The 26,121-nt window shown below is 39.0% G+C and overlaps 1 protein-coding gene across 1 annotated transcript in view; it reads left to right on the top strand.

The window, feature by feature from the left end:
* bmp1a (bone morphogenetic protein 1a) overlaps positions 1-25,909 on the top strand; it is a 103,358-nt gene extending 77,449 nt beyond the window's left edge. Inside the window, exons 12-20 of the mRNA XM_051902249.1 lie at positions 137-332; positions 714-839; positions 7,150-7,310; positions 10,109-10,289; positions 11,937-12,062; positions 14,426-14,553; positions 17,127-17,340; positions 19,214-19,464; positions 22,426-25,909. Coding sequence (XP_051758209.1) covers positions 137-332; positions 714-839; positions 7,150-7,310; positions 10,109-10,289; positions 11,937-12,062; positions 14,426-14,553; positions 17,127-17,340; positions 19,214-19,464; positions 22,426-22,563 — 1,521 coding nt within the window. The 3' untranslated portion in view covers positions 22,564-25,909. The remainder of the gene's footprint in view (positions 1-136; positions 333-713; positions 840-7,149; positions 7,311-10,108; positions 10,290-11,936; positions 12,063-14,425; positions 14,554-17,126; positions 17,341-19,213; positions 19,465-22,425) is intronic.
* Positions 25,910-26,121: the final 212 nt, after the last annotated feature.

Raw genomic sequence — 26,121 nt, 5'->3', positions numbered from 1 at the left:
GTCACAGCTGGTCGCCATCAAATTTAAATGGCATGTCTTGCTTTGAAAGAAAATAAATACATGTTAGGTCTTTCAGGTTTAAAGGTTGTTTTTCCATTCCCTTTTTCTCCATTATCTTTTGTCTTTTCAATTCAAGATTGAGAGGCATGATAACTGCGCGTACGACTACCTGGAGGTTCGAGATGGGAACTCAGAAAGCAGCCCGCTGTTGGGCAGATTCTGTGGTTATGACAAACCTGATGATATTAAATCCAGTTCCAACCAGCTCTGGATGAAATTTGTGTCTGACGGTTCTGTCAACAAAGCTGGATTTGCTGCTAATTTCTTCAAAGGTGAGGTGTATATTTTTGCTGTAAGGTTTGGCATTTGCTGTTCTCTTATCTTTGGAAATTTCAGAGGTTTGATGATTAGCTTTAAAGCTCGGAATTTTACTTTACTTTATAGCTTGAAATTTTACATCATAGCCCCCCAGTGACTTTTCAGGAATGCACATATACAACATTTTTACCAAAAGCCAATATGATGAAAAAAGAAAAGAGTTAAAAAGAAAGAAAAAACTAAGCCCTGATATTATCCATTTCCAGTTTTGTCTTAATCATACAATGCCACTAATGCTAGTGCTACAATATTAGCATTAAATATCTCCTCAGATATTATCATCGTTCCTTTAAGATACTGTAACTCATCAAGTTCTGCTGCTTTTGTTGTTGCAGAAATGGACGAGTGCTCCAGACCCGACAACGGTCGCTGTGAGCAACGCTGTGTCAACACGCTCGGTAGTTACAAGTGTGCCTGTGACCCTGGTTATGAACTGGCGGCGGACAAACGGAGTTGCGAAGGTTAGTATGTGAATAGTGTATGCTGGATACAGGCCAGTGTCATATTTAAAATGTTCATGGTGCCATTATACAGTAGCACCGAGGAAAAGCTGTACAAACACTCTGTGTGGTGATAAAGATTCATTCTGAAATTGTGATAGTTTTAGGGCAAATACATCACTTTTTTTACAGATCAGGGGTCGTTAAGAAATACCTTAAGATAAATTCTAATGCCGGGTTCAGACTACACAGTATTTTCGACTGTTACGATAGTCACTGTTTCAGATTATGACTCATAAATTCTTGTTGTGGACAAGAAACATGTCAGACTACATGTTGCTTCCCGACCAATCATCGTTTGCCAACTTTAATGATATGTGTAATGTCTTTGAGAAGCCAAAATTAGTGACTAGCTTCCGGTGTGGTGAAAAATGGAGTCCCCCCAGGAATCGTGTCTCTTTTAGGACCCCGAGTGATCACATTGGTTCAACTGATTTTTAATGGGTAGTATTTTTAGCGCCTAATTACAATTCCTGCAAAATCACGTTATGATTTATATTGTTTAAAATGCGTTATAATGACCATTAATGTCTTTTAAATTTCATGATTCTTATAACTGAAGCTATAGGCTGTGAAATCAAGCATTTCTCATTCTTACTGTTTTTAGTTAGCTTATGTAATAGCATAGCATACATCTACCCGGTTAGCCTGCTAGCTTAGCTTATATTATATTAGGTATGCTTTTTGCTTCCAGTATAGTTCTCAGTTACGTTTCAAATGAATAATGTTTGTGTGTACTTAGCATGACAATAATTTAATAAAAATGTGTTATAGTATTATTATATACTATACCACATTGCTATTTTTGTGTAAAATTAATATTAAATTATCTAACGTAGAATGTTGCAACAATCCTTATCCTTATAAAAAAAAAAATTAAAAAAAATGTTTAGGCATGGTTGTGTTTCCAGTTTGTTTTATTATGCAATACATAGGCATTCGATTTATATTTCATGCATGTTGTTTGTGCACTTAATGCAATAAACATCATACAATAGTTAAATAGGTTATAATTCATCAAGACATTGTGATAACTTTTGATCAGGCACCTGGGTCCTAAAGCAGACCCGATTCCTGGGGGGGGGACTCGATTTTTCATGACACCGGAAACAAGAGCGTAAACAATGGTTGTACTAGCTTAATGCTAATGCCAGTACTCACCGGGTATCATTCGCTAGCATTTATCTTTTTTCACATTTATTGTGGTAGTCCCTTGAGGAAACATCATAAAGGCAGGTGCATTGCTGCCATATCTCCACAGAAATTTCCTCTATTGCATAATACCACCTAGCAGCACCAATACCATCATCTCTCTTTCGTTTCACCATGTTTGAAAGCTGTGCACAGAAGAGCTTCTATGCTCTTACCGGTCAACTTCACAGATGTGACCGAACCCGTCATGGAGGACTGAAAAAAAAATTAAACATGCTAGTCTTTCTGTTATGAAGTGTTACAGATGCGGCGTCGGTTGTTGTCCACTATGGCACACTATACAAGATGAAACGATTGATTTTTTTCATCCTGACGGCCATTGACATTTACAAATCACTGCGACACCCAATGTCAAGGGTCGACCCAAAGTTAACCCTGGGCTGATCGGGTTGATGTTGTGTAGTCTGAACCCGGCATAAGACATTTATAAGACTTACTAAGTGGAATTGGAAAAATTCTTAAGTTCTTAAATATTTACTTAAGAACCCTGAAAATTGATAAAAGCAGGCATTTTATACATACACTTAATATTCAATATTATTATATGATTTATAGATTTTATTTTCAATAAGACATTTGCAATGGGTTTGTAAAAGGTGTTTATTTGCATGAGTTTTTATAGCAAAACACTGTTCTGACCAGGATTCAAACCCAGTCGAGAACACTATCCACTCCCCCACACATTTCCTTGTTTTGCAAAACCACATGTACGTTACAATTCATCAATGCTTGTCTGAATCGTTGTCAAGGTTATTTCAGATCAACACGTGCAAGTGACCAGTGTCACCGTGGAGACGGGTGTCGGATTGTTTCAAAGCCTCGACACAATTCGGCTCATTTGCTTCAACTGTTTCAGTGTTTCACAAAGCCTCGCTCTGGCCATCATTAGTTCACAGAGATCATCACCCCCCAGTGGTGAACCATTGTAATTTCGAAACGTTTCGAAACACTTATGACGTAAGGAAGCCTTGTTTACTGAAATCACATGACTTTGGCAGTTTGATACACGCCCCGAACCACTGATTCGAAACAAAAGATTCGTAAAGCTTCAAAGCTTCATGAAGCAGTGTTTTGAAATCGCCCATCAGTAGATATTGTTGAATAAAATCATTATTTTGCTTTTTTGGCGCACAAAAAGTATTCTCGTCGCTTCATAATATTAAGGTTGAATCACTGTAGTCACATGAACTGTTTTAAATATGTCTTTAGTATCTCTCTGGGCATCTGAGAGTGTTAATTATCTTGCTGTCAATGAAGGCCTCACTGAGCCACCGGATTTTATCAAAAATATCTTAATTTGTGTTTCTGAAGACAAACGAAGGTCTTATGGGTGTGGAACGACATGAGGGTGAGTAATTAATCACAGAATTTTTATTTTTGAGTGAACTAACCCTTTAAGTACTCACCCTCATGTTGTCCCAAACCCATAAGACCTTCGTTTGTCTTCAGAACACAAATTAAGATATTTTTGATGAAATCCAAGGGTATCTAATCCACACATAGGCAGCAATGACTTTTGCACCTTTTGAGGTCCAGAAAGGTACTAAAGACATTGTTAAAACCGTCGATGTGACTACAGTGGTTCAACCTTAATTTTATGAAGCGATGAGAATACTTTTAGTGCAGAAAAACAAAACAAAAATAATGACTTTATTCAACAAATTCATCTGTCCCCTGTCATACTGCTACGCTATTTTCGTTGCAGAGCTTCAGTGTTTATGTCTGAACGGCGGCTCAGTATTGACTGGTCACGTGAGCAGCACGACACATACGTGTGATGCTGACGCAGGAGCCGACCAATAATAAGCCGCCGTTCAGACATAAACACTGAAGCTCTGCAACGAAAATAGCATAGCAGTATGACAAGGGACAGACGAATTTGTTAAAATGAGAAGAAAATTGCAGTTAAACTGCTCAGGCTTCTTAAACAAACAGAACAATTTGATAGTTTTGATAGCATGTTTACACTTTTGGGGTAATCAACCCACAAAAGGCTTATTTATGCATATTAATCTGTGATGAGAGAAGTATTTACACATAAAAAATTGTACATTTCCTCTTTAAGAAACTTTAACGCAGCTAGCAGCAGTGACTTCATTCTGCCTCTAGTGGACAGTCTGTGCTACTGCATCCTCATAATTACTACTCCTGCTTGCGCTGTTGACATACTGCCGACATCTGTTTTGTGCTATTGGCTTGGGGCTGCCAGCAAGTTATGAGCACCTTCCTCATATCGACAGCAGGCTTGCCTGGCTTTCTTTACCCTCCTCCGCACGACACTTACAAAGCGCTGCTCTGTGTTTCTGAGGGGCTGGTAATAATTGTGAAGTTTGGATCATATTCTTCTTGAACAAGCACAAAAACATACAGTTTGGGTTAAAGGTCACAGCATTCTTAGGTAAATTGTTGTCTCGTATTATATCGTCGACTAATGTCTGGATACGCGAGGCAGGTGCTAGGACAGCACGTACCCTGCAGCTGCTATATTGAGCAAAAATCTGTTTGTTCAGACATGCACTGAGATGACTCAACAGCTCAATCGTGACAGCCTGGAGCGATCGAAAAATGATTCTCCGTTAGATAAAAGAAAGAGTGGCTGAGCGCAGCTTCCCGGTGGCTATCATATCAGTAGTAAACCCAACATTATCATAATGACTGTGCCACTCTTTCTCACAGAACAGCCAATGTAGAAAGGATTTACTGCACGACGGTCCTGTGGGAATAGAGACAGATAGAGCTTAAATGTACACAAAGCTAAAACTTCAAGGGCTGTCCAAAGGCTTCTAAACGGCATGATGGTAGCCATGGAAACATCTCTCCCCGAGCGCATGTGTTCAGTGGAAATCGCTGTAGGGGATCCGTTCGTTAATTTGGATCGTACTGCACTAAAGTTTCGTGTTTGATGAAATATGAACCCTGAGGTTGTTCTCTGTGTATTTTAATTTAAACAGGACTGTTCTTGTTATTTTATGTGCAGCATGCGCCTGTTTAGATGAGCCGCAAGCTGGTCAGCTTGATAAATTGAAAGTTTAAGAGTGCTTTGTAATCTAGGTGTGTTGTGCATAAAATATATAATATACTTTTACAAAAATAGTTTCCAAAGAGTTGTTTGGTGTTTACACCCATATGTAACCCTCTTTTAAGGGGCTGTGTTATTTTTCATGTTAGTCAGGAGCTGAATTAAAATCCAGGTTATTTTTGTTCATTTACATATAGGACTTCTATGCAGACAATACGGGACATGTGAGAGAGAGATAAATTTACTACTATTATACTATGTAAATATTGACTTACATGAGTTGGAAAGCCTATTTGCCATTAAGTTGGATTATAAGGGCCTGGTTTCACAGACAGGTTTTAGATTAAGCCAGGATTAGGCTTTAGTTCAGTAAGGACAGTTAAGTAGCTTATAAACATGCCTTAGAAAGAAACAGTACCAGTAGGCATCTTCAGACAAAACAATGGCACTGACATATTTTAAGATACGTCAGTGCAAGTTAAAACAGTTCAAACATACTTTTTAGTCTGGGACTAGGATTAAGTCTTGTCTGTGAAACCAGAGTAACATGTTTTAAATCGCCAATAAGCTTTGTTAATTGTGACCGGCTCTGTGACTGGCACTCACTTTGGCCAGGTTTGAGTGATACAATGTGATTTACTCTATAGGACCTATTCAGTCTGTTAAATATAATGAACTGAGTAACAGGCTAGTAGGTTAAAATTCCTTAAGTAATAGACAAAGCTCCCAATTTTGGTACTGTTCCACAAAATGTGGGACAGGTGGTCACCCTAATTAAAGAGGTCATGACATGAGAAATCACATTTGCCTTGATCTTTTGACATATAAGAGGTCTTTGAACCATTAAAACATCCTGGAAGGTTCAGAGCTTAAAAAGTCCTCATCAAAGCATTTTTTTAAACAAGCTCCAAAAATGGCTCATTCCGATATTGCAGGATCTGTGACGTCACATGGGCAAATACATTTGCATATGACTGCCTTGAGAGCAAGACATCGACAAATAGTTATACATCATCACACCATAGGCTCCGCCCACTGGCGTTCAGTCGCTTAACGGCTGACATTTGCCTACACTGGATGTGAGCGCTGTGTCAAAAGCAAACAGAAGCCATTATAATCACTGACGCGGTCTACACTGGATACAGTATACTGAAGCCCGTTCAGTTTCGGAGTGATGATTAATGCTTTGTGTGTAAATTATGGTTTTATATGGATAATGTTTTCAAACACTTACTCGCGTTCAGTAGCAAGAGTTGCTACTGTTTCCTATGCAGTGACGTTAGCCAATTATAACAGTGGCCGTTTACTGACCCTTAAAGGAGCTGCTTCTTAAAAATGAATTAATTCATACAGAGGGTCAGAATGAAGGTTGGAAGTAGTTTTTCTGCATATATATTTGTTTTTTTATGCAAAAACTTTGTTGAAATTATAAGTGAACCTCAAGGAACATATTGAAAATCCATGTCATGACCCCTTTAAAGGGATAGTTCACCCAAAAATGAATTCACTCACCCTCATGTTGTTCCAAATCTGTATATCTTTCTTTCTTCTGCGAAACACAAAATATATTTTAAAATATGTCAGTGAGGTTCAGTGTTGTTTGGAAGTTTTGGATCTTTTGATCTTTTAAACTTTTCCTTTAAATATATAAACAGTGGTAGAGGGGGAAAAGTCAACTTGTCGATGCATCATGATTCCTTCTCAAAAGATTCTTGATCGATCAACAGAAACTCAAAATAAACACACATGGGTGCCTTCAGATGAAGTTTAAAGCCAAGGATAAAAAGACTTTTTAAAGAAAACATCCAACTAACATTCTACATAAAAAAACTATATAAACAGCATGAGGGGAATTTCATATTCCTGTATTTTTCAAGTAAACATGAAGAGCTTGATTAGCTGGTTCAGGAGTGTTCGATTGGCTCTCCAGGAGCAGGGTTGGAGACCCCTGGTCCTGTTTCAAAAGAGCAAGAAAAATCCTGTTGAAATTTGTTTTGGCCATTTGTCTTATAGACGTTTTTCTGTTGTCTTTTTCTCTAGCTGCCTGTGGTGGTTTCATCACCAAGCTGAATGGGTCCATCACCAGTCCAGGCTGGCCCAAGGAGTATCCGCCCAACAAGAACTGCATCTGGCAGCTGGTGGCGCCCACGCAGTACCGCATCACCCTGCTCTTTGACGTCTTCGAGACTGAGGGGAACGATGTGAGCACTAGGTTTTTGCCTCAGCGTGGGGTGGGTTTGTCTGGTTCATTTCAGCTCGATAGTGTGAATCACCACAGGGCTTTAGGGACTAACTTCTCCAAATTGCCTTCATGCTTTCTCACTTGTTCATTGCTGATAGCTTACAGCAATTTTGCCTGGTGCAGCTCACATGACGAATGGACTCATGATTTGTTTGCTAAGCTTGTGTCTGTTAAGATGAAGGGTAGTTTTCTGGTTTCATGTATTTTTATCCAAAAGCCTCAGGTGGTTTATAACAGAGCTATTCTGCTAAAGGGTTACCGTCTGGCTTCCAGCCTGTTTTTATATTTCATTATTTTATGTTTCACAGATTTTAATAGATGCCACTAACATTGCTTTAATATAACAGTAAAATCATTACATTAGTGCTAAAGTAAAATAGTGATTTTAAGAAAGAAAATGAGGCAGTTGGCTCAGGCTGGGTTTTTTAAATAGCTATTAGTCTGTTGAATTAGACGACCAACTAAAACATATTTAAATTAGCTGCAAGATTTCCTTAGCTTTTTACAGCTTTAAATTAACAGCCTACTATATAATTGCTGGATAAATTAAAGCTACGTTTTGGGTCCATACAGGTTCAATCAGTGACATGTTCTCAATTACCACAGAAAGTAATTATAACCACAAAAACAAATCTGTTTGCAATAATGGACTTACACCGATCAGGCATAAAATTATGACCACGTTCCTAATATTGTGTTGGTCCCACTTTTGCTGCCAAAACAGCCCTGACGCGTCGAGGCATGGACTCCACTAGACCCCTGAAGGTGTGCTGTGGTATCTGCACCAAGATGTTAGCAGCAGATCCTTTAAGTCCTGTAAGTTGTGAGGTGGGACCTCCATGGATTAGACTTGTTTGTTCAGCACATCCCACAGATGCTCGATTGGATTGAGATCTGGGGAATTTGGAGGCCAAGTCAACACCTCAATCTCGTTGTTGTGCTCCTCAAATCATTCCTGAACCATTTTTGCTTTGTGGCAGGGCGCATTATCCTGCTGAAAGAGGCCACAGCCACCAGGGAATACCGTTTCCATGAAAGGGTGTACATGGTCTGCAACAATGCTTAGGTAGGTGGTACGTGTCAAAGTAACATCCACATGGATGGCAGGACCCAAGGTTTCCCAGCAGAACATTCCCCAAAGCATCACACTGCCTCCGCCGGCTTGCCTTCCTCACATAGTGAATCCTGGTGCCATGTGTTCCCCAGGTAAGCGACACACACGTACCCGGCCATCCACGTGATGTAAAAGAAAACATGATTCATCAGACCAGTCCACCTTCTTCCATTGCTCCGTGGTCCAGTTCTGATGCTCTCGTGCCCACTGTTAGCGCTTTCGGTGGTGGACAGGGGTCAGCATGGGCACCCTGACTAGTCTGTGGCTATGCAGCCCCATACACAGCAAATTGCGATGCACTGTGTATTCTGACACCTTTCTATCAGAACCAGCATTAACTTCTTAAACAATTTGAGCTACAGTAGCTCGTCTGTCGGACCACACGGGCCAGCCTTCGCTCTCCACGTGCATCAATGAGCCTTGGCCGCCCATGACCCTGTCACCGGTTCACCACTGTTCCTTCCTTGGACCACTTTTGATAGATACTGACCACTGCAGACCGGGAACACCCCACAAGAGCTGCAGTTTTGGAGATGCTCTGACCCATTCGTCTAGCCATCACAATTTGGCCCTTGTCAAACTTGCTCAAATCCTTATGCTTGCCCATTTTTCCTGCTTCTAACACATCAACTTTGAGGACAAAATGTTCGCTTGCTGCCTAATATATCCCACCCACTAACAGGTGCCGTGATGAAGAGATAATCAGTGTTATTCACTTCATCTGTCAGTGCTCAGAATGTTATGCCTGATCGCTGTATATTGAAAGTCTATAGGGCAAGAGACTGCACTAAAATGTAAAAGGATACCAGAAATCATTGTTATGTAACTATCTGCAAAGTACTGTTTGCATGGAGCAAACTCCATCCGCAGGAGTTACTGTGATAACAGTTAACCAGATGTTCATCCACTTACAATAGTTGCCCCACCATTAAAAGGATGATTTTCATGCTCAAAAACACACGTTTTTGTATGTAAGAATGGAAACAAGCGCTTCTAAAATACAAGCTGCATGTTTCTGCTTTTAAACCCTCAGGAATGTAGACATCCATTGTTTTTTTGTTTGTTGGGTGGATATTGTCTGTGGTAATGCTGTCAGTAGAACTGAACAGGAACATTCCTTCAGTGTTCTGGCACTGGTTTAACAGTGAAAGGTGTGAATGCTCTCAGCTTTATTGATTGCCAAAAACAACATTTGTTCCAGAAACGACTGTACAGTCAGCTTGTGAACCATTACTGACAACATTTGCTGTGAACCACAATGAAAAGCTGTGATCATCAATAGATTATTTGGAGCATTTTGTGCCACTTAAATGGAGGATCGATCCAGTTTCTTACAAAACAAACATTTCACACTTCTTTTCCCTCTCTATTTTTGATTTAAACGTTTACACTTTATATTTATCAGACACTTTTATCTAATAATACATTCATTAATAAACATTAATACAGAAATGCAGAAACATTAATGCAGAGCAGAAAACAATGCAAGTAATGCCACTATTATATTACCCTGCTGAAAAGACAGGCGTTTTGGGTTACTTAGCTCAACCAGCTGGACAAGAAGGACTATTCTGTTGACCAGCAGTGGTTGAAAGGTGAACTGCAGGCTGCTGTATGACTCCGGTTTGCTCTCTCTTGTGCAGGTGTGCAAGTATGACTTTGTTGAGGTGAGGAGCGGACTGTCTGCCGACTCCAGACTGCACGGGAAATTCTGCGGAGCTGAGAAACCGGAGGCCATCACCTCTCAGTACAACAACATGCGCATAGAGTTTAAATCTGACAACACTGTCTCCAAGAAGGGCTTCAAGGCCCAGTTCTTCTCAGGTGAGTGCCTGCTATGAAGTTTAAAAAACAAAATGTCAAACAAAACATAGCATGACCTGGAAAAAACAGCATCTGATTGTAGCTGTTTTCAAAAGTGCATTTTGGTATAGCGTGCGATGTGGGTTTTTGATATTATGTGTGATAGAAATGACATATTTCACTTTTTGGAGAAAAGCTTGGATAAGTCTTCGACTTATTAATATAAGGTGTTATGCTATGTAAGGTGTTACTTACAAATAAAACATACAAATAAAAATTATTTTTGTTTAATTTGCTTTGTTAATAATATTTTTGAGTGCCAGACAATCTCTAAAATGCTTGTGCAAATTTGTACAATTTGAATTGATGACAACACTTTTAAAGGGTTAGTTCAACCAAAAATGAAATTTCTGTTATTAATTACTCACCCTCATGTCGTTCCACACCCGTAAGACCTTCGTTCATCTTCAGAACACAAATTAAGATATTTTTGATCAAATCCGATGGCTCAGTAAGGCCTGCATCGCCAGCAATAACACTCCCTTTTTCAATGCCCAGAAAGCAACTAAAGACATATTTAAAACGTTCATGTGACTACAGTGGTTCAACCTTAATATTATGAAGCAACGAGAATACTTTTTGTGCGCCAAAAATAACAAAATAGTGACTTTATTCCACAATATCTAGTGATGGCCGATTTCAAAACACTGCTTCATGAAGCCTTGAAGCTTTACGAATCATTTGTTTCGAATCAGTGGTTATCAAAAATATCTTAATTTGTGTTCTGAAGATGAATGAAGGTCTTATGGGTGTGGAACGACATGAGGGTGAGTAATTAATGACAGAATTTTCATTTTTGGCAGAACTAACCCTCTAATAACGGTGTTTCTTTTAAATACTGTGTGTATACACACTACCAGTCAAAAGTTTGGTGCCATTAAGATTTTTTTAACGTTTTTATAAGTAGTCTGCATTTATTTGATAAAACAAAAAAATGGATCATGTGACATTGAAGACTGGAGTAATGATGCTGAAAATTCAGCTTTGCCATCCAAGAATTCAATTACATTTTAAAATATATTCGAATAGAAAACAGTTGTTTTAAATGAAAATTATTTAAATGAAAATTTTTACAATATTACTGCATTTTGATCAAATATATGCAGCCTTGGTGAGTATAAGAGACTTCTTTAAAAAATACATACATATATATATATAAATATATATATTATTCCAAACTTTTGACAGGTAGTATATATAATATGTGTATATAAAAGTGTGTATATATAGCAAAGAATTGCTGCCTTTAGTAGCACTGATTGATTCAAATTATACACATACTAAATGAATTTTAAATGATTGTTTACAGTTCTTATGAAAAAAGTGTAAAGTAGAATTTTCTTGATTTATTGTCTGTTTTTATTTATTATAGAGGGGAAGTTAAACACACTGTGTTAGAGACAAGCCCAGAATAGTAATATTTTGGCAAATTTATCATTTCAACATTTTAAAATTGAGGAAAATGTTGTTAAAGAAGTACAATAAAAACTGTAATGCTATTATAAATTCTTGTTAAAATAATTATTTTTTTAAATCATCCTAGGGGACAAAAAAAAAAAAAAAATTTCTGAGTGTGTTTTACTGAGATCTGGTTATTTGTTCTCACAGATAAAGACGAGTGCTCTAAGGAGAACGGTGGATGTCAGCATGAATGTGTGAACACCTTCGGCAGCTACAGTTGTCAGTGCAGAAGTGGCTTCGTACTTCATGAGAATAAACATGACTGCAAGGAAGGTGTGAAACACACAAACACACACTTATCTTATAAGTGGATACACACAGAGGTAGTGTTGCTTTGAAGCAATAAGTCATGAGAGGCCATGTATAATCATAGTGTTTTGTTTTATAAAATGGTAGCAACAACTATATGCAGGGGTGCACATAAGTGGTACGCAGGTGCGTGTTCATGGTAAAAATAAACGATGCGCACCAGAAAACATGGAGGGAAGTGCTTTTGAGTACCAACATTTTTGGGGACCGGCTCACAGGGATACGTTTACTTACTGGAGTAGGATTTTTCTCCATCTCTTGTAAGATAGCAATCATGATGATAAGTGTGTTCTTTAATTATTAGGGGTGCAACGGATCGCAGTTAATCCATGATCCGTACGTATAAGGTCCAACGGTTCGTCACTCATGTGATTCGCGGATTAACTGCTAAGTTTAACCATCATAGAGTGAAAGTTTATGATTTGGACGTGTTTTGTCTCACCAATTAACACATTCATACGATTTTAAAAGCGGAAGAAGAGGTAAAAATCGGGACTCGCGAGATGTTATTTGTGCAACACCGGAAGCGCACACACGCAGAGAGAGAGAGAGAGAGAGGCGTTTCAGACAGCGCTCGAACACCGAATTGATTCCTCTTTCGCGTTTACTTTCGCTTGAACGGACACATACACACAAAATTATGTCAAAAAACTCTGCAAGTATTCTCTTGGTTATGTCATTAGTGAACAGTTGAGAAAGAAACTGGATGTGTGTCAGTATATTCAATCCGTGCATGCATTCCATCTTAAAGTGACAGCAGCCTAAAGGCAGGAACACACCAAGCCGACGGTCGGCCGTCGGGCAGTTTTTGTCCGTCGGACGGCTAAGTTTTCTCAGTGTGTTCCGCACCGCTGGCTGAAGTTGGTCCTCGTCTGCTTTTTTTCGGCTGATTCGACATGTTGAGTCGGTGTCGGAACTCGTCGGTCAGTTGGGCCATCTGATCGTTCTGATTGGCTGTTCAGCTACTGCCACCTGCTGGTACGGAAAGGCATTTCATCTTACGCAGGTGCAGAATGGAAGTGCTACTTGGCCGTCGGCTGTCGAGCGTCGGTTTGGTGTGTCAGGGCAACTTTGGACCCAGACGCTGCTGACGTGAGCCAACCCCGCAGTCTGCTTTCGTCGCCACTAGTTCATCGGCGTCGGCTTGGTGTGTTCCTGCCTTAATATTCTTGCTGTTGTCTGTGTCATTAATGTTAATAAAAAAAAAAAAAAAATCATTATCATCATCTACCATGTTCGAGAGAAAAGAAGATAGTGAGTACCAAGCAACATCTCCAGGTGCTCCCTTGAGAACCAGACCAAAAAAGTTATGTGCACCCCTGACTAAATGATAAAATACACCAATGTTCAGTACTCACCCTCATGTTGTTCCAAACCTGTATGACATTTCTCTTTTGTGGGACACAAAAGATATTTTGAAGAATGTTCATGCTTTTTTTCTTCATACAATGACAGCTGATCATAGCTCTCAAGTGCTAAAAAGGACAGATAAGCACCATAAAACTACCGTAATCATGGTCAATATACTTGTGCGCTATATTCCGAGCTTCTTCTGAAGAGATACGATAGCTTTGTGAGGAACGGACTGAAATGTAGTCTGTTTTTCATTACAAATAGTCCTCTTTGTCATAGCTCTCAAATCTTATTCTTTATTCCACATATTCAAGCTGCAGCACATTCGATTATGATGCACACAAGATCATCGGCATTATAAGATTTGAGAGCTTTGATCAATACGAGGCGAGTAAATGTGCACAGGATTGTCATTCTTGACTGAAATATCCCTTTACTTTCAATATAGAACTGATGTGTGGTCCAGTCAGAGCTGAAACTATCTATTTTATAATATAAAGATAAACCAGAACCCTAGATTAGGATTGGAAATTGGTTTAGGTAAGGTTTTGGCAAGAGTTTCACCAAATCTAGCAGAATTACATGCTGTATGTCTGGAGGATCACTGTGTTTTCTGTATGACAAACAAACAGCAGTCTGGTTGTTTTATTTCCCCTATTAGCACAAGACTGCTCAGAAACCTTCACCATTGATTTCAGCTCACTTACACTAACTAGCATCTGGATATTTTTAGAGAACGCCTTCCTCTTGCGGGCAGAAATAGAAAGAGAGTGGTAATGCTTGGGAGAAAAGAAAGAAAATGGCGGAGAAAGGTAGTTTGAGAAGGTTAGGAAATGCAGGGCTCTTTGTGCCGAAAACAACAATGATTCTCAGCGTTTGAAGTTTGAACGTTGCTCATATGATGAGCAAGAGGATGAGACTGTTTGTGTGTGTATTCGGTGTTGGACGTCACGTGTTCTTGGTATCTCTTGCAGCCGGTTGTGATCACGTTGTGAACAGCGTGAGTGGGACCATCACCAGCCCCAACTGGCCAGATAAATACCCCAGTAAGAAGGCCTGCACCTGGGCCCTGTCCACCACTCCAGGACATCGGATCAAAATAGTATGTGCAATCTCTTTCCATCTATATTTACAGGAGTTGGGTAATGTACAGCAGTGGCCCCCCATTACCATTTTTCCCCATGACGTAACCAAACAGAGTAGATAAACGGTATGCTGAATTGGCTTAGGACACACTCAAAGACACAGATCATAATCAGAGATGACAACAAAGACACATCATGGCAGGTTTCGATTTAAAAGTATGCCCATTTTCCTTCCTTATTAGTAAATTAAATTCATTCTCTGATCTTCCAAATTTTCAAGTTAACTGTCACCCCCTTTCCTACCGCTGAAAAAGCACTGAACTTAAATGGTTGTTATTCATGAATGCTTTACAAATACAGACCTAAGGTTGGTCAGCAGATTAATGCAGAAGCACTTAAAAAAAAAAAATGAAAGTGTGAAAAAAGTTATAGAACTTTACATTTACTGTAAAGCAAATGTACTTAACCAATCATTTTAATTTTATACAAAATATATATTTTACTAAATAATTTAGATTCCAAAATTGCTGGAAATCAAAGTCATATGCCTAACCAAGTTGGTTCCAAATTTGAAGTTGGTATCACAAAATTGAGGTTCCTGTGAGATTTTGTTTGGGCGCTTAATAGATTTCACAAAACAGTGGCCAAATATGAAACCTTGATTCTCAAACCTATGTGTTTTGTCAAGATTATGGAAAAATTTGATTATAAAATAGTGCAGTAAATTTTGTAAAATTTTAAACTTGACACCGCCCACTAGGGGGAGGAGCCTGCTAAAATGTTTTGAAGTATTGTTTCCATGATAAAGCTATGTCCAGTTTCAAAATGGTTTTCATAGGATGAAGCTTTTGAATGATACCTAATTTATTATGATGACTAAACTATGTGATGGGAAAGCCCTATATGTGATAGGGTTGCTTGAATCTGTTTGTTTTTTGAATAGACTCCACCTCTCGATTCCTACAGAGCCCCTTAAGGGACATTGTGGTGGAAAAAATTTGGGATGGGAGGAAAAAAATGTTTTCAAAGTTTTTGCGTTCTTTGCAAAACTTTTGCATTCCCCTGAGAAACTTTGCATCCTCTCGCTAACTTTTGTGTTCTCTCGCAAAGATATTTGCGTGCGCTCGCAAAACCTGTTGTGAGTTCGGACAAACACTTCCTGTTTAATTTCCCTCTGGCAGTGGTTTAGACAGCTCTGTAAGTTAACAATGGAGCGGTTAATAGTTTTATTTTGAACTTGGACTATAAAGAAATATGTTCAGTGCTTAGTTCAAGGCATGGTTTTGACGTAAGTGAAAGACACCTGAACTGGACAAGTTTGGTAAAGTTGGCAACATATTCACAGATTTTAATTTTTTTGTGAGAGAAAATTTTTGCAAAAGAACACAAATATCTTTGCGAGAGAACGCAAAGTTTCTCAGGGGAACACAAAAGTTTTGCGAGAGAACGCAAAAGCTTTGAAAAATATTTTTTCCTCCCATTCCAAATTTTTTCCACCACCATGTCCCTTTGTGATTGTTCTACTCGAAGCTGTTCACGTCCTCGTACTGGGAATTACAGTGTATGTGTTTCTATGGCAACACTATCAACACCTAAATGAATCTGCAGCGCTCAGGTGGTAGAGTGGTCACATGGTACAAGTTGGAGCTCTCAGAAAATCCCCAGTTTACAAGCTGTAATTACGAGCTCTACGAGGACGTGAATGCTTTTTACGAGTTGGAATCTCTTAATGACGACATGGCGTGAACACACCTAAACATTTGATTTTGTTGAGTTAGTTTTGCCTCAAATACAATACGATTTTCTGTAATCGAGATCTGGCAGCAACAGCAAATTTTTTTTTGCTTTGACAAGCAATTCGCGCACAGCTTTTCTTGCACATGAAAATACTCGTATGCCAACAAACAAATGAGAATCTGGAACAATTCATAACAATAGAACATAGACGCCAAAACTCTTATGGATCCGCTCATCCGAATTTCTCTGTAACTGGCACAGATTTGCAGAAAATTTGGCAAATAAATAATTTACGGACAGTTACATATGTATTTCCAACCATTTATTTTGTAAGCTTTATGTTACACCTCAAATGACAAGGGAATTTATAGTGATGTTAATATTAATTAGCCAGTCCCTGAACTCGTTTTCTCAAAAAATGTCTTGGGTATGCAGAGCATTCGCAGCTTTTTTGGAGAGTCTCATGTTTTTAAACTCAACGTATTTTCACGTTCCACTGCGCTGCTTTTCCGTAGGTTTTTTTAATGTAAACTTGTGCTGGACGCGTTTGACCATTGTGCTTACGTCTAGTATCTACTGCAGCATCTCGCACAATGATGACACACTGTCCTAAAAACACAGCACTCATGTTGAAAGTAGTTCGACATTTAAAAAACATCTCTAGACCTTGCGTTTTTTTCCTTACATTGCCTTGTGTTTGTGACAATTATGCTCATGTCTCACGGGCACTCGATCCGGAAATCTTGTACCAAGCAGCTGTATAATTCTTGAAAATCTGATGTTTCCCTGTTCAGTAATACTATATAGAGTGTCTGTCTGCTGTTCAAACTTTGACTTGAGCCACATATTTCAGGCTTTCAATGAAATCGACATGGAGCCTCATCTGGAATGTGCCTATGACCACATTGAGATTTACGACGGTCGGGATGGGAAAGCACCAAGCCTCGGACGCTACTGCGGCGCCAAGAAACCTCAACCAATCATATCCACTGGAAACAAGATGTTCATCCGCTTCTTTTCTGACAACTCAGTGCAGAAGAAAGGCTTTGAGGCTTCCCATACTGCAGGTAAGCACATCTATAAGAGGCTGTGCAGTGCTTTGTGTCATTCCTAAAATCACTGAACCACAGGGGTTAAATGGCTTATTGCTTTTTAACTCTTTCCCAAATTCCCTGCCAGCATTTTTTTTTTCTTTTTAAAAAAAAGTTGCAAATCACCGCCAGAATTTTTGATCATTTTCACAAAAATTTCATGGCCCCCAGAATATTTAGTTGTATGAATATCTGAACATGGAATATATCAAAAGAAAGAACAGAGCCTCTGATTTAAAAAAAAAAAAAAAAAAAAAATCTAGCTTCATGCATTCTTTTTTTATCAACACTTGAATATGGGGGAGTTCATCTGGATTAGACTTCATCTGGACTACATCTGGATTAGATTCAGAACGATGATCAAAACATAGATCGAGTAGATCAAGTCCATCAACACCCCCAATTTCCAAAGCTTCACAGTCCTGTACCTCGTCGTGGGTTCGACATTTCATTCAGTAACGTGAGGCAGTTTTGATTTATATGCTGTTGAATGTTTGATGATCGCGTTATTTTACATGTGAATAAGCAGTGCTTCTATCGCTTGTTTCTGCTTCTTTTTTGCCTGTGTTTTGATCTGGAGATTCTGTACTCTTTCAGAAGATGTGTAATAGCGCCCCCTACTGTATAACAGTGAAAACATGGATTTCCGTCAATGGTGGGGAAACGTTGTCATAAATGACAGAAAATTCCATCAATGGTGGAGAAAGAGTTAAGATGCTTAAGATGCATTGATCAATAAATAATGATATTTTCTAATATTAATAATAACTAAACAATTTTCCCATTAAGCAATATAGTTCATCAGCCATGATATAGACTGTTTATGACTACCATTTTTAAGCGATTTAAGATCATACCATAAATAGTGAAACTCGTAATGATCAATATGATTGTTAAAGATTTTAAAATGACTTTCTGGACATTTCATCTTTTGTAACACATTATAAGTTCATATTTTCAAATTTATATTTCATATTCAATGTATTTTAATATATTCATACGTCATATTTTAGAGCTAAACCTATTAAATTTATACTTTACCTTTTATATTATTGCAGAGATTTCCAAACTGGGTTCGCAAACCCTTCGTTCGTGAGGGAACTGCAGGAGGTTGATAAAAAGCTAATAATTAATTAAACTATATAAAAAAATAGAATAAATAAATAATTTTAAAATAAAAGCTCAAATAAAACACTTGATGAAATATGTTGTTTATTATGTTTATTATCTTAAAATCTAAATATCTTAACATGTCAAGAGTAAAGGCCTGTTCACACCAAGATAAACTATAATGATAACTCTGTTAGCGTCCACACCAACGCACGTTAAAGTTCTGTTTACTATAAGCACACACTGCAGTTTTGTCGTCTGCCGCTTTAAATGCTAGTGCTCTTTAAAGTCAGGTAGATTCTGATTGTCTGTCAATGTTTTTATTGTACATTAGCTGGAACAAATTGTCCAGTGATTTCAACTATATTGTTTCTCTGTGCCGTTATCATTACAGTTGTGGTGTGGAATAACTCCGTTATTATTTTAAATGTAGAGCGATTTTTAAAACTGTATCTTTATCTTAGAGTTATCATTCTTGGTGTGAACTGGCCTTAACTAATATTTTAGGTCAAAGATGTTTGACTGACAAAAAAGTTTGGGAATCCCAAATGTATAGCATGTATTAGAGCACTATGTGTTGCATCTCAATATAACAATGTAAGTTAGTTTCTAAGCTGCAGGACTATGTTTATATTATTGGGTGCTACACAAGACTATTGATATACAGTGATATGCTGAGATTGTAAAGTCAGACTTACCTGTGAATTACCTCACATGTTCATTTTCCTCTCTTCTCCAGAGTGTGGAGGCCGTCTGAAAGCGGAGGTGAAAACTAAAGACCTCTACTCTCATGCCCAGTTTGGTGATAATAACTACCCCGGGGCGTCAGACTGTCAGTGGGTGATCACAGCAGAGAAGGGCTACGGTGTGGAGCTCATCTTCCAGACCTTCGAAATTGAGGAGGAGGCCGACTGTGGCTATGATTACATGGAGCTGTTTGATGGGGCGGACACCAAATCACCCAGACTAGGCCGCTACTGTGGATCAGGGGTAAAGCACAGATCTAGATTTACAATATAAAATCTACAAACATCAAAATGCTTCTACATTTTATGTCAAGAGTTGTGGCAACATCCAAGCTTGTAGTAAAAGTTACCTATAAAGGGATAGTCTCCCCGCCCCCCCAAAAAAACAAAAAAAAACCAATTCTGTCATCAATTACTCACTTTCATGTCAAGAGTCTTATGGGTTTAAAATGCATGATGGTGAGTAAATGATGAGAAAATGTAAATTTTGAGGTGAAATATTCCTTTAGTAGTTTTAGCCCACACTATCAAAACTTCTAAATGCAAACTTTCCATAGGGAAGCTTTTAAAAAAATTCCAGTGACCAGTCACACAGCACCAGCAGTACCCTGTGTAAATGAATCCAGCTAAATGCAGAACCACATTTCTTTGCCTTCTCTCACTCTAATGACTTAGTTATGCTTGATTGGTTTCTATGAGCTGTTGGACATTTTGTTCACTGGGCCTTACAGTCCCAATTTACCCTGCTGTCCATGACCCTATTACAACAGAACAGACCTGTGACCCGTTTTTGGGACACAATCCAGAAGTTAATAAGAGCTGTATGTTACATACAAAATCTCAGGAGCAATAAAACGTCAGTGCACGTAGGTCACAGAACAGCATGATTACATTTACTTTGGTTCAATGAGAAATTATGAGAAGGTCCGACACGGACTTTAGACAGGGTATATCAGGTGATATTCTGATACTGCCACCGGCATTGGGTGCAACCTGCTTATCGACTGAGAGATGTGTTTGACTTGAACCGAGAGGATGTTAAACAGTGCGCATTTGTCTCAATCAGGTTTTGGTAACTTGCCATTTAGCACATGCTTTTAATCCAAAGCAACTGACAATTTACTAACAGCAGGGAATATGTCCCTCGAGCAACATGAGCTTAAGTGTGCTGCCACATTAGGCTTTCACAGCCCAAAATAACCCATTAGGCTTGTTCAGAGAAGAATCACACGCTCAAGCTCTTAACGTCTTCCAGACCGTTCATTACACAGTAGAAACTACTCTGTGCACTAGGGCTTAAACCCCAAAGGAACTGATACAGTTTCAGTCTCACTATCCACTGTTCACATAGGCAGCTACCTTCTAAAGCTCAACATATACTTCGGTCTTTATGAGTAAGCTAAGGTACTCGTACAGTGTGCATGATGTAAGTTTCATCATCAGCAGAGTACACAAATACCTGATTTTTCAAACCGTGCGAACTCTGTATGCAGTGTTGGGGGTAACACATTACAAGTAACGCAAGTTACGTAATCAGATTACTTTTTTCAAGTAATTGGTAAAGTAACGCATTACTTTTAAATTTACAACAAAATATCGGAGTTACTTTTTCAAATAAGCAACACAAGTTACTTTGTTTTCCATTTATTGACTGACAGCTCTCCTGTCCCCATGTTGAGAGAAATCAGGAGTGAGTACAGAAGCGTTGTGTGCGCTGTGTAAACATGTTGCTTATTCTAGACTACTTGTAGACTAAATGTGAGCATAAATTTACTCATTTACTTGTTCTCCTGCATCCTATTCTTCTGTATTCCAGAATGGCAGCACAGCTGAAAGGCTTGTTTGTTTGAGCTGCACCCTCTATTGTACAGGCGTGAAATTGCATTTCCCTCAGCCTGAGGCTTATTCATTTCACTTTTGGTGTGAAAGGACCTTTCATTTGCCAAAAATAGAACTTTTTTGTTGATATAAAAACAAACAAGCAAGCCCAGCCCGGGTGAGAAAAAGTAACGCAAATGTAATGCAACACATTACTTTCCATGAAGTAGTTTAGTTTGTCCACAAGGTGGCAACACTTTCCCAGCTTGTTGTTTCACAGTCAAAAAATAAACGGATGAGACTCAATCAAGTTTTGGAACAACAACATCAAACTACTCCTGACTGCAACAACAACAGATACTGTACCAGTGTTGTTGAGCACTTGTGTGAGGGGATGAAGAGATCCACACAGCTCTAGTTTAAACAAGTACAAAGACATTTTTATCAGACAGAACTTCTGGAGAGAAATAGCATTAGATGATGGCAACTTTGTAGTGTGCATACGTGTTTGCGCACATCAAATTTTTGAAAGACCTGCCGTTCCAATGTACGCATACTCTAAGCATTCGCACCAAAACTGAAGTGTAATTTGGACTTAAGAAGGCATCCTCACAAAAATACTTTGTGCCACACAAATAACCCAGAAAATATTCAACTGGAACTCATGGTTCCAAAATATTCTGATGCTAGCATATTGCTAAGCTACATCGGAACAGATTTTTTAAAATACTAGGCTTCATACACTTGCTGAATTTGTAAATGGTCACGTAGAAAAACAGGGCATTCTACACTAAACGACTGAGGATCACACACTACCAGACTTTACAAGTCAATCTGTAAAACAGTCTTGTGCAGAATCATGCTCCTTGTTGCTAAGAGATGAATGGAAACAATATGCGTTCTAAAATTGGCTCAAAATGTCAGACGTGTTTGTTATCCTCAGACTGGATGCAATCATAGTCTGAAGCTGAAAAATCGGAGTCTGTGCCCATCATTTTTTTGTGAAATCTGTCAACTCCGACCGGCCCAAATCTGTAGACTGGCTCTGATTTTCAGCAACTAGCTCAACTCGTTCAGCCTGCAAAAAATTTGCTCAACATTAAGAATTTAGGTTAAAATGTTAAACATTTATATGAGTTTGTCAGAGCCAGTACTTTGTAGGCAGTGACCAGACAACCTGAGTTCAAGTTCCGGCTCATGGTTTATCCGGCTCTTGTTGACTCAATGTTGACTTACTCCGGGGCACTGAAGTACACTAAAAACAATCCTGTTAATTGACATTTTAAAGTATTTGCTAATGATGAGGTTGGTTTGATGTAATAAAAGGGAATTAGTTCTATCCAGTGTGCTCAAATGTTGACATCTGCCACCGTCTTTGTGTTTCCAGCCTCCAGAGGAGATCTATTCTGCTGGCGACTCCATCGTCATCAAATTCCGCTCAGATGACACCATCAATAAGAAGGGCTTCCACGTGCGTTACACCAGCACCAAGTTTCAGGACACACTCCACTCCCGTAAGAAGTGACCCCTAGTGGCCGGGAGGGGCCGTGCAGGGCCTAGGGGGAAGCGAAAGGGCCCCAGGGGGAGGGCCTCGCCTATTGCTCGGAGCCCCCCGGCCGCCAAGAACACCCAGACTCGACGGACCAGCCGCAAGAACGCCAACCGCACCTCAGTAGTTCACAGGGGTTCTGGCATCCCCTACTGACTGTGAGGAGTAAAGCCATTCCGCAGTAGACCTTGTTTTTACCTTTTTTTAATTATTACATTGAGGGCAAGATGTGGAGGGGGGAGGGGGGTGGAATGTATTCAGTTGCTGGATACCAATATAGGGGCGAAATCGAAAGGGATTATTGTATGGGAGGGTGGGTGTAGTTGATCGGCTACTGGAAACCCCCCCTTTTTTCATCTTTCATGAGCCAAGAGTGCGTTTGAAAAACACAAATACACTGAGGAACTCCTGCAGGAGAACCGAGCAGTCAACCAAACCAGTCATCTGTGCAACAGTTGGATAGAGGAAGTGAGAAATGAGTGGAGCAGGGCATTCGGGACGGGGTTCCTCACAGGTTTTCCAACCTTGAAACGTGAGATTTACCGCTGCACTGTGGGGAAACAACCGTCTCTTCTTGACATTATTGGCATTGCTTGTTCATAAAGAGTCTTGTTGGCCATTGTGGGCCGGTTTCTTTGTCGTTACTTGAGCAAATGACACTGTATGTCAAAGAGATGCATGTGGTACAGCTAGAAGGAAATGTGGACGTGATGGCACCAGCATTTGTAATAACTCGCTTTTTCCTGGCCAGTAGTCCAGAAGGTTCCCTGCCCGATATTATCACTCTCCAGGAGGTTTTCCAGAAACAGTTATCATATTAAAAGACTAATAAACGAAACGTGGCCCATGTCTGATGGCTGTTAATTGCTTTTGCATAAAAACAGAAAGGTGGAAAATTCAAAATTCGCTTCAGTTGTCCTTAGTTTAAGCACACATCTTTCCCAAGGTCCTGATAATATGCTTCTGTCCTCGTAACGCTCATTCTGTGCTTTGCCAATCATGAACAAATTAGGCACAATCACATGAGAATTGGTGGGCACTCTTGTGTCCTGACACCCCAACGCTGTTTTCTAATAACACTTACTAGCCTTTTTCCTCTTTCTCAGGCTCTTTCCTTGCAGTCCATATGACAGGAAATTTCACAATTCTTAGTTGTTTTCGTAACAAATGTCATAGTGTGAAAGCTGCGTATATGGACCTTAGTCAGGGAAGACTTCTAAAAACTTGAAAATAGACGTGATCTATGACTTTAAAGAGGTAGTTCAACCAAAAAATGAAGATTCTGTCATCATTTACTCTTGTATGGCATTCTTTCTTCTGTGAAGCCATTTGGAAGAACTGTTTTGTCCATATAATGGTCCAAAACAACATAACATTGGACAGCATTGACTTTCATTGTATGGACAAAGATTGTATGTTCTTTTGTGTTCTGCAGAACAAAGAAGTGTCTGGAATGACTTGAGGGTGAGTAAATGATTTTTAGAGAGTAAAAACTATTGAACAATCCGCACAAGTGTCCCTCACAGTCTTGTTTTCATTCACGTCAGGTTAAATATGGCGTCTACTCCGACTAAGGTCCGTTGTGTGTGCAGCAATACGATTCGAGTTAAAACCTGAAAGAATTGTCCTTTTTAGCAGTCTTAAGGTGCCCCATTGCTAGATAGGTGTTTTTCTTACATTGTTGACTATGGGAAAAACTGTTAAAACTGTTGTAAAATGTTAATTTGTACCAATAACGTACCTCAGCGTGTGGGAGAGTGGTGGGATGGTGCTATTTCAAATGAGCCCTGCAACCCCGGTCATGTCGGTCACCTGAAATGGCTCTTTCTCAATTGACGTCCAATGTCAGTTGGGAAAAGAGGACGTTAGATGTCAAGTCTGTGCGGAATAGTGCCGAATAGTCTGGTCCCCGGGGTTGATTTTTTTTATCTGAAGTGTTCCCGCACTCCGTTTCCAAGTATGCAGTCGACATCACTGCTCCCTACCTCTCCCTCTCTCTCCTGCAGAGCTCCTTCAAAGGCTGTTGACTTTGTCTCCTCCGTTTCAACAGCTCTTTTCATCATATGATATCATTTCACACCTGTTTGCCTTTGTGGATTTACCTAAAGCTCCTTTAAATCTCAGGTTCAGGATATCTGATTGTTGTTCCCCAACCGAATCATTTCAAGACACTAGATTTTAATCGTTTCAGGACTTGGTTACTGTTTGACTTTGGTGTATGAAATCCAGGAAGGCAAATGATGAGGATTATGGTTTTTAGAGGAAACATTTCGGGGTTTTAAAAGGTTTTAGACGTTTCTGCCAATGCCTTCCATTTGAACTTTGAATCAGTTCACCTCAAGCCACGTGTTCACCTCAAGCCTCTCAATATATGTTCTTGCAAGCTAAGGATGGTTACGCTTACGCTCAAGATCAACTAACTTATATCCTAGTTCTTCAAATGGATTTTATTTTGTGTGTCCAAGAGAACGTCTATATCCAATTTCGCATCTCTGTATTTGAATATGCTTCCTAGCATAGCTTTGTAGAGTAGTGGAGCACTTGTACATTTTGCTAAGCAAAGCACATTCTCCTAAGCATTATTAATGTTTTAAATGCCCATGTTATTTCCTGTTAGAAATAGTGTTTTGTGGCCGAATGCGGGCTTCAAATGATCTGTTTGATTATGAAACGTTACCTCAGCATAATAGTGTATGCTTGATCTGTTCACCCTGACCGGCCTTCCCACACAAGACTTGGTACATGTTTATGCATTTTATCATATGTATGTATGTAAATATGTATTAATGTATTCAAAGTACACTAAACCATAGATAACTTGATGAGAAGTAAGGCTATGTGTAATTGCAGACAAAAGATGCAATTTATTTATATTGTATAGCTAATTTTCACCTATGTATTGCACATAGTGTTAACAAGTGCATCTATTTCATAAAATGTTATTTTCATTTTGAAATGCTTCATGTCACATTTTGTCTTGTAGACTCAGGAATTGTGGATTGACCGTTTAATTAACTGAATAAAAGCCCAAATATACAGATTAAATCACAGTAGTTAGCACTATGTATGAAAGCAAATTAAAGGAAAACACTCGGCTAAGCACTCTATTGTAATTTTGAATGCTTTCAATGATTTCTTTTTGTAATATAACTGGTTTTTCAAATATAAGCTGAACACTGAAGGGAAAAGTCCTACGTGTTTTAAAAGCATTTCATTATTTTCTAATGGTTTCAAGGTCTTGAGCTCACATTGAGGATGAAGTTTGGCTTCCTGCTTGTCTTGATGACTGTGGATTTCTAAATAAACCACATATCAGTATTGACTTTGTGAAATAACAGATCATCAATTATGAATGGTCACCACAGTGCATTATTAATGTCTATCTACCATTTCCAACATTAAAAATTAAGCAGAATTGATGGGAAGAGCTAAATAAAGTCAGGGATTGGTTCGAAAACCCTTACAAATGAAAATGTGTGATTTAGAAATATAGTGAAAAACTTTTTACTGTTGTAATGGGAATATGATGTTCTG

This window comes from Ctenopharyngodon idella, chromosome 8 (assembly GCF_019924925.1).
Source record: "Ctenopharyngodon idella isolate HZGC_01 chromosome 8, HZGC01, whole genome shotgun sequence".
Lineage (NCBI taxonomy): Eukaryota > Metazoa > Chordata > Actinopteri > Cypriniformes > Xenocyprididae > Ctenopharyngodon > Ctenopharyngodon idella.
This window is presented reverse-complemented; position numbering and strand designations above follow the sequence as displayed.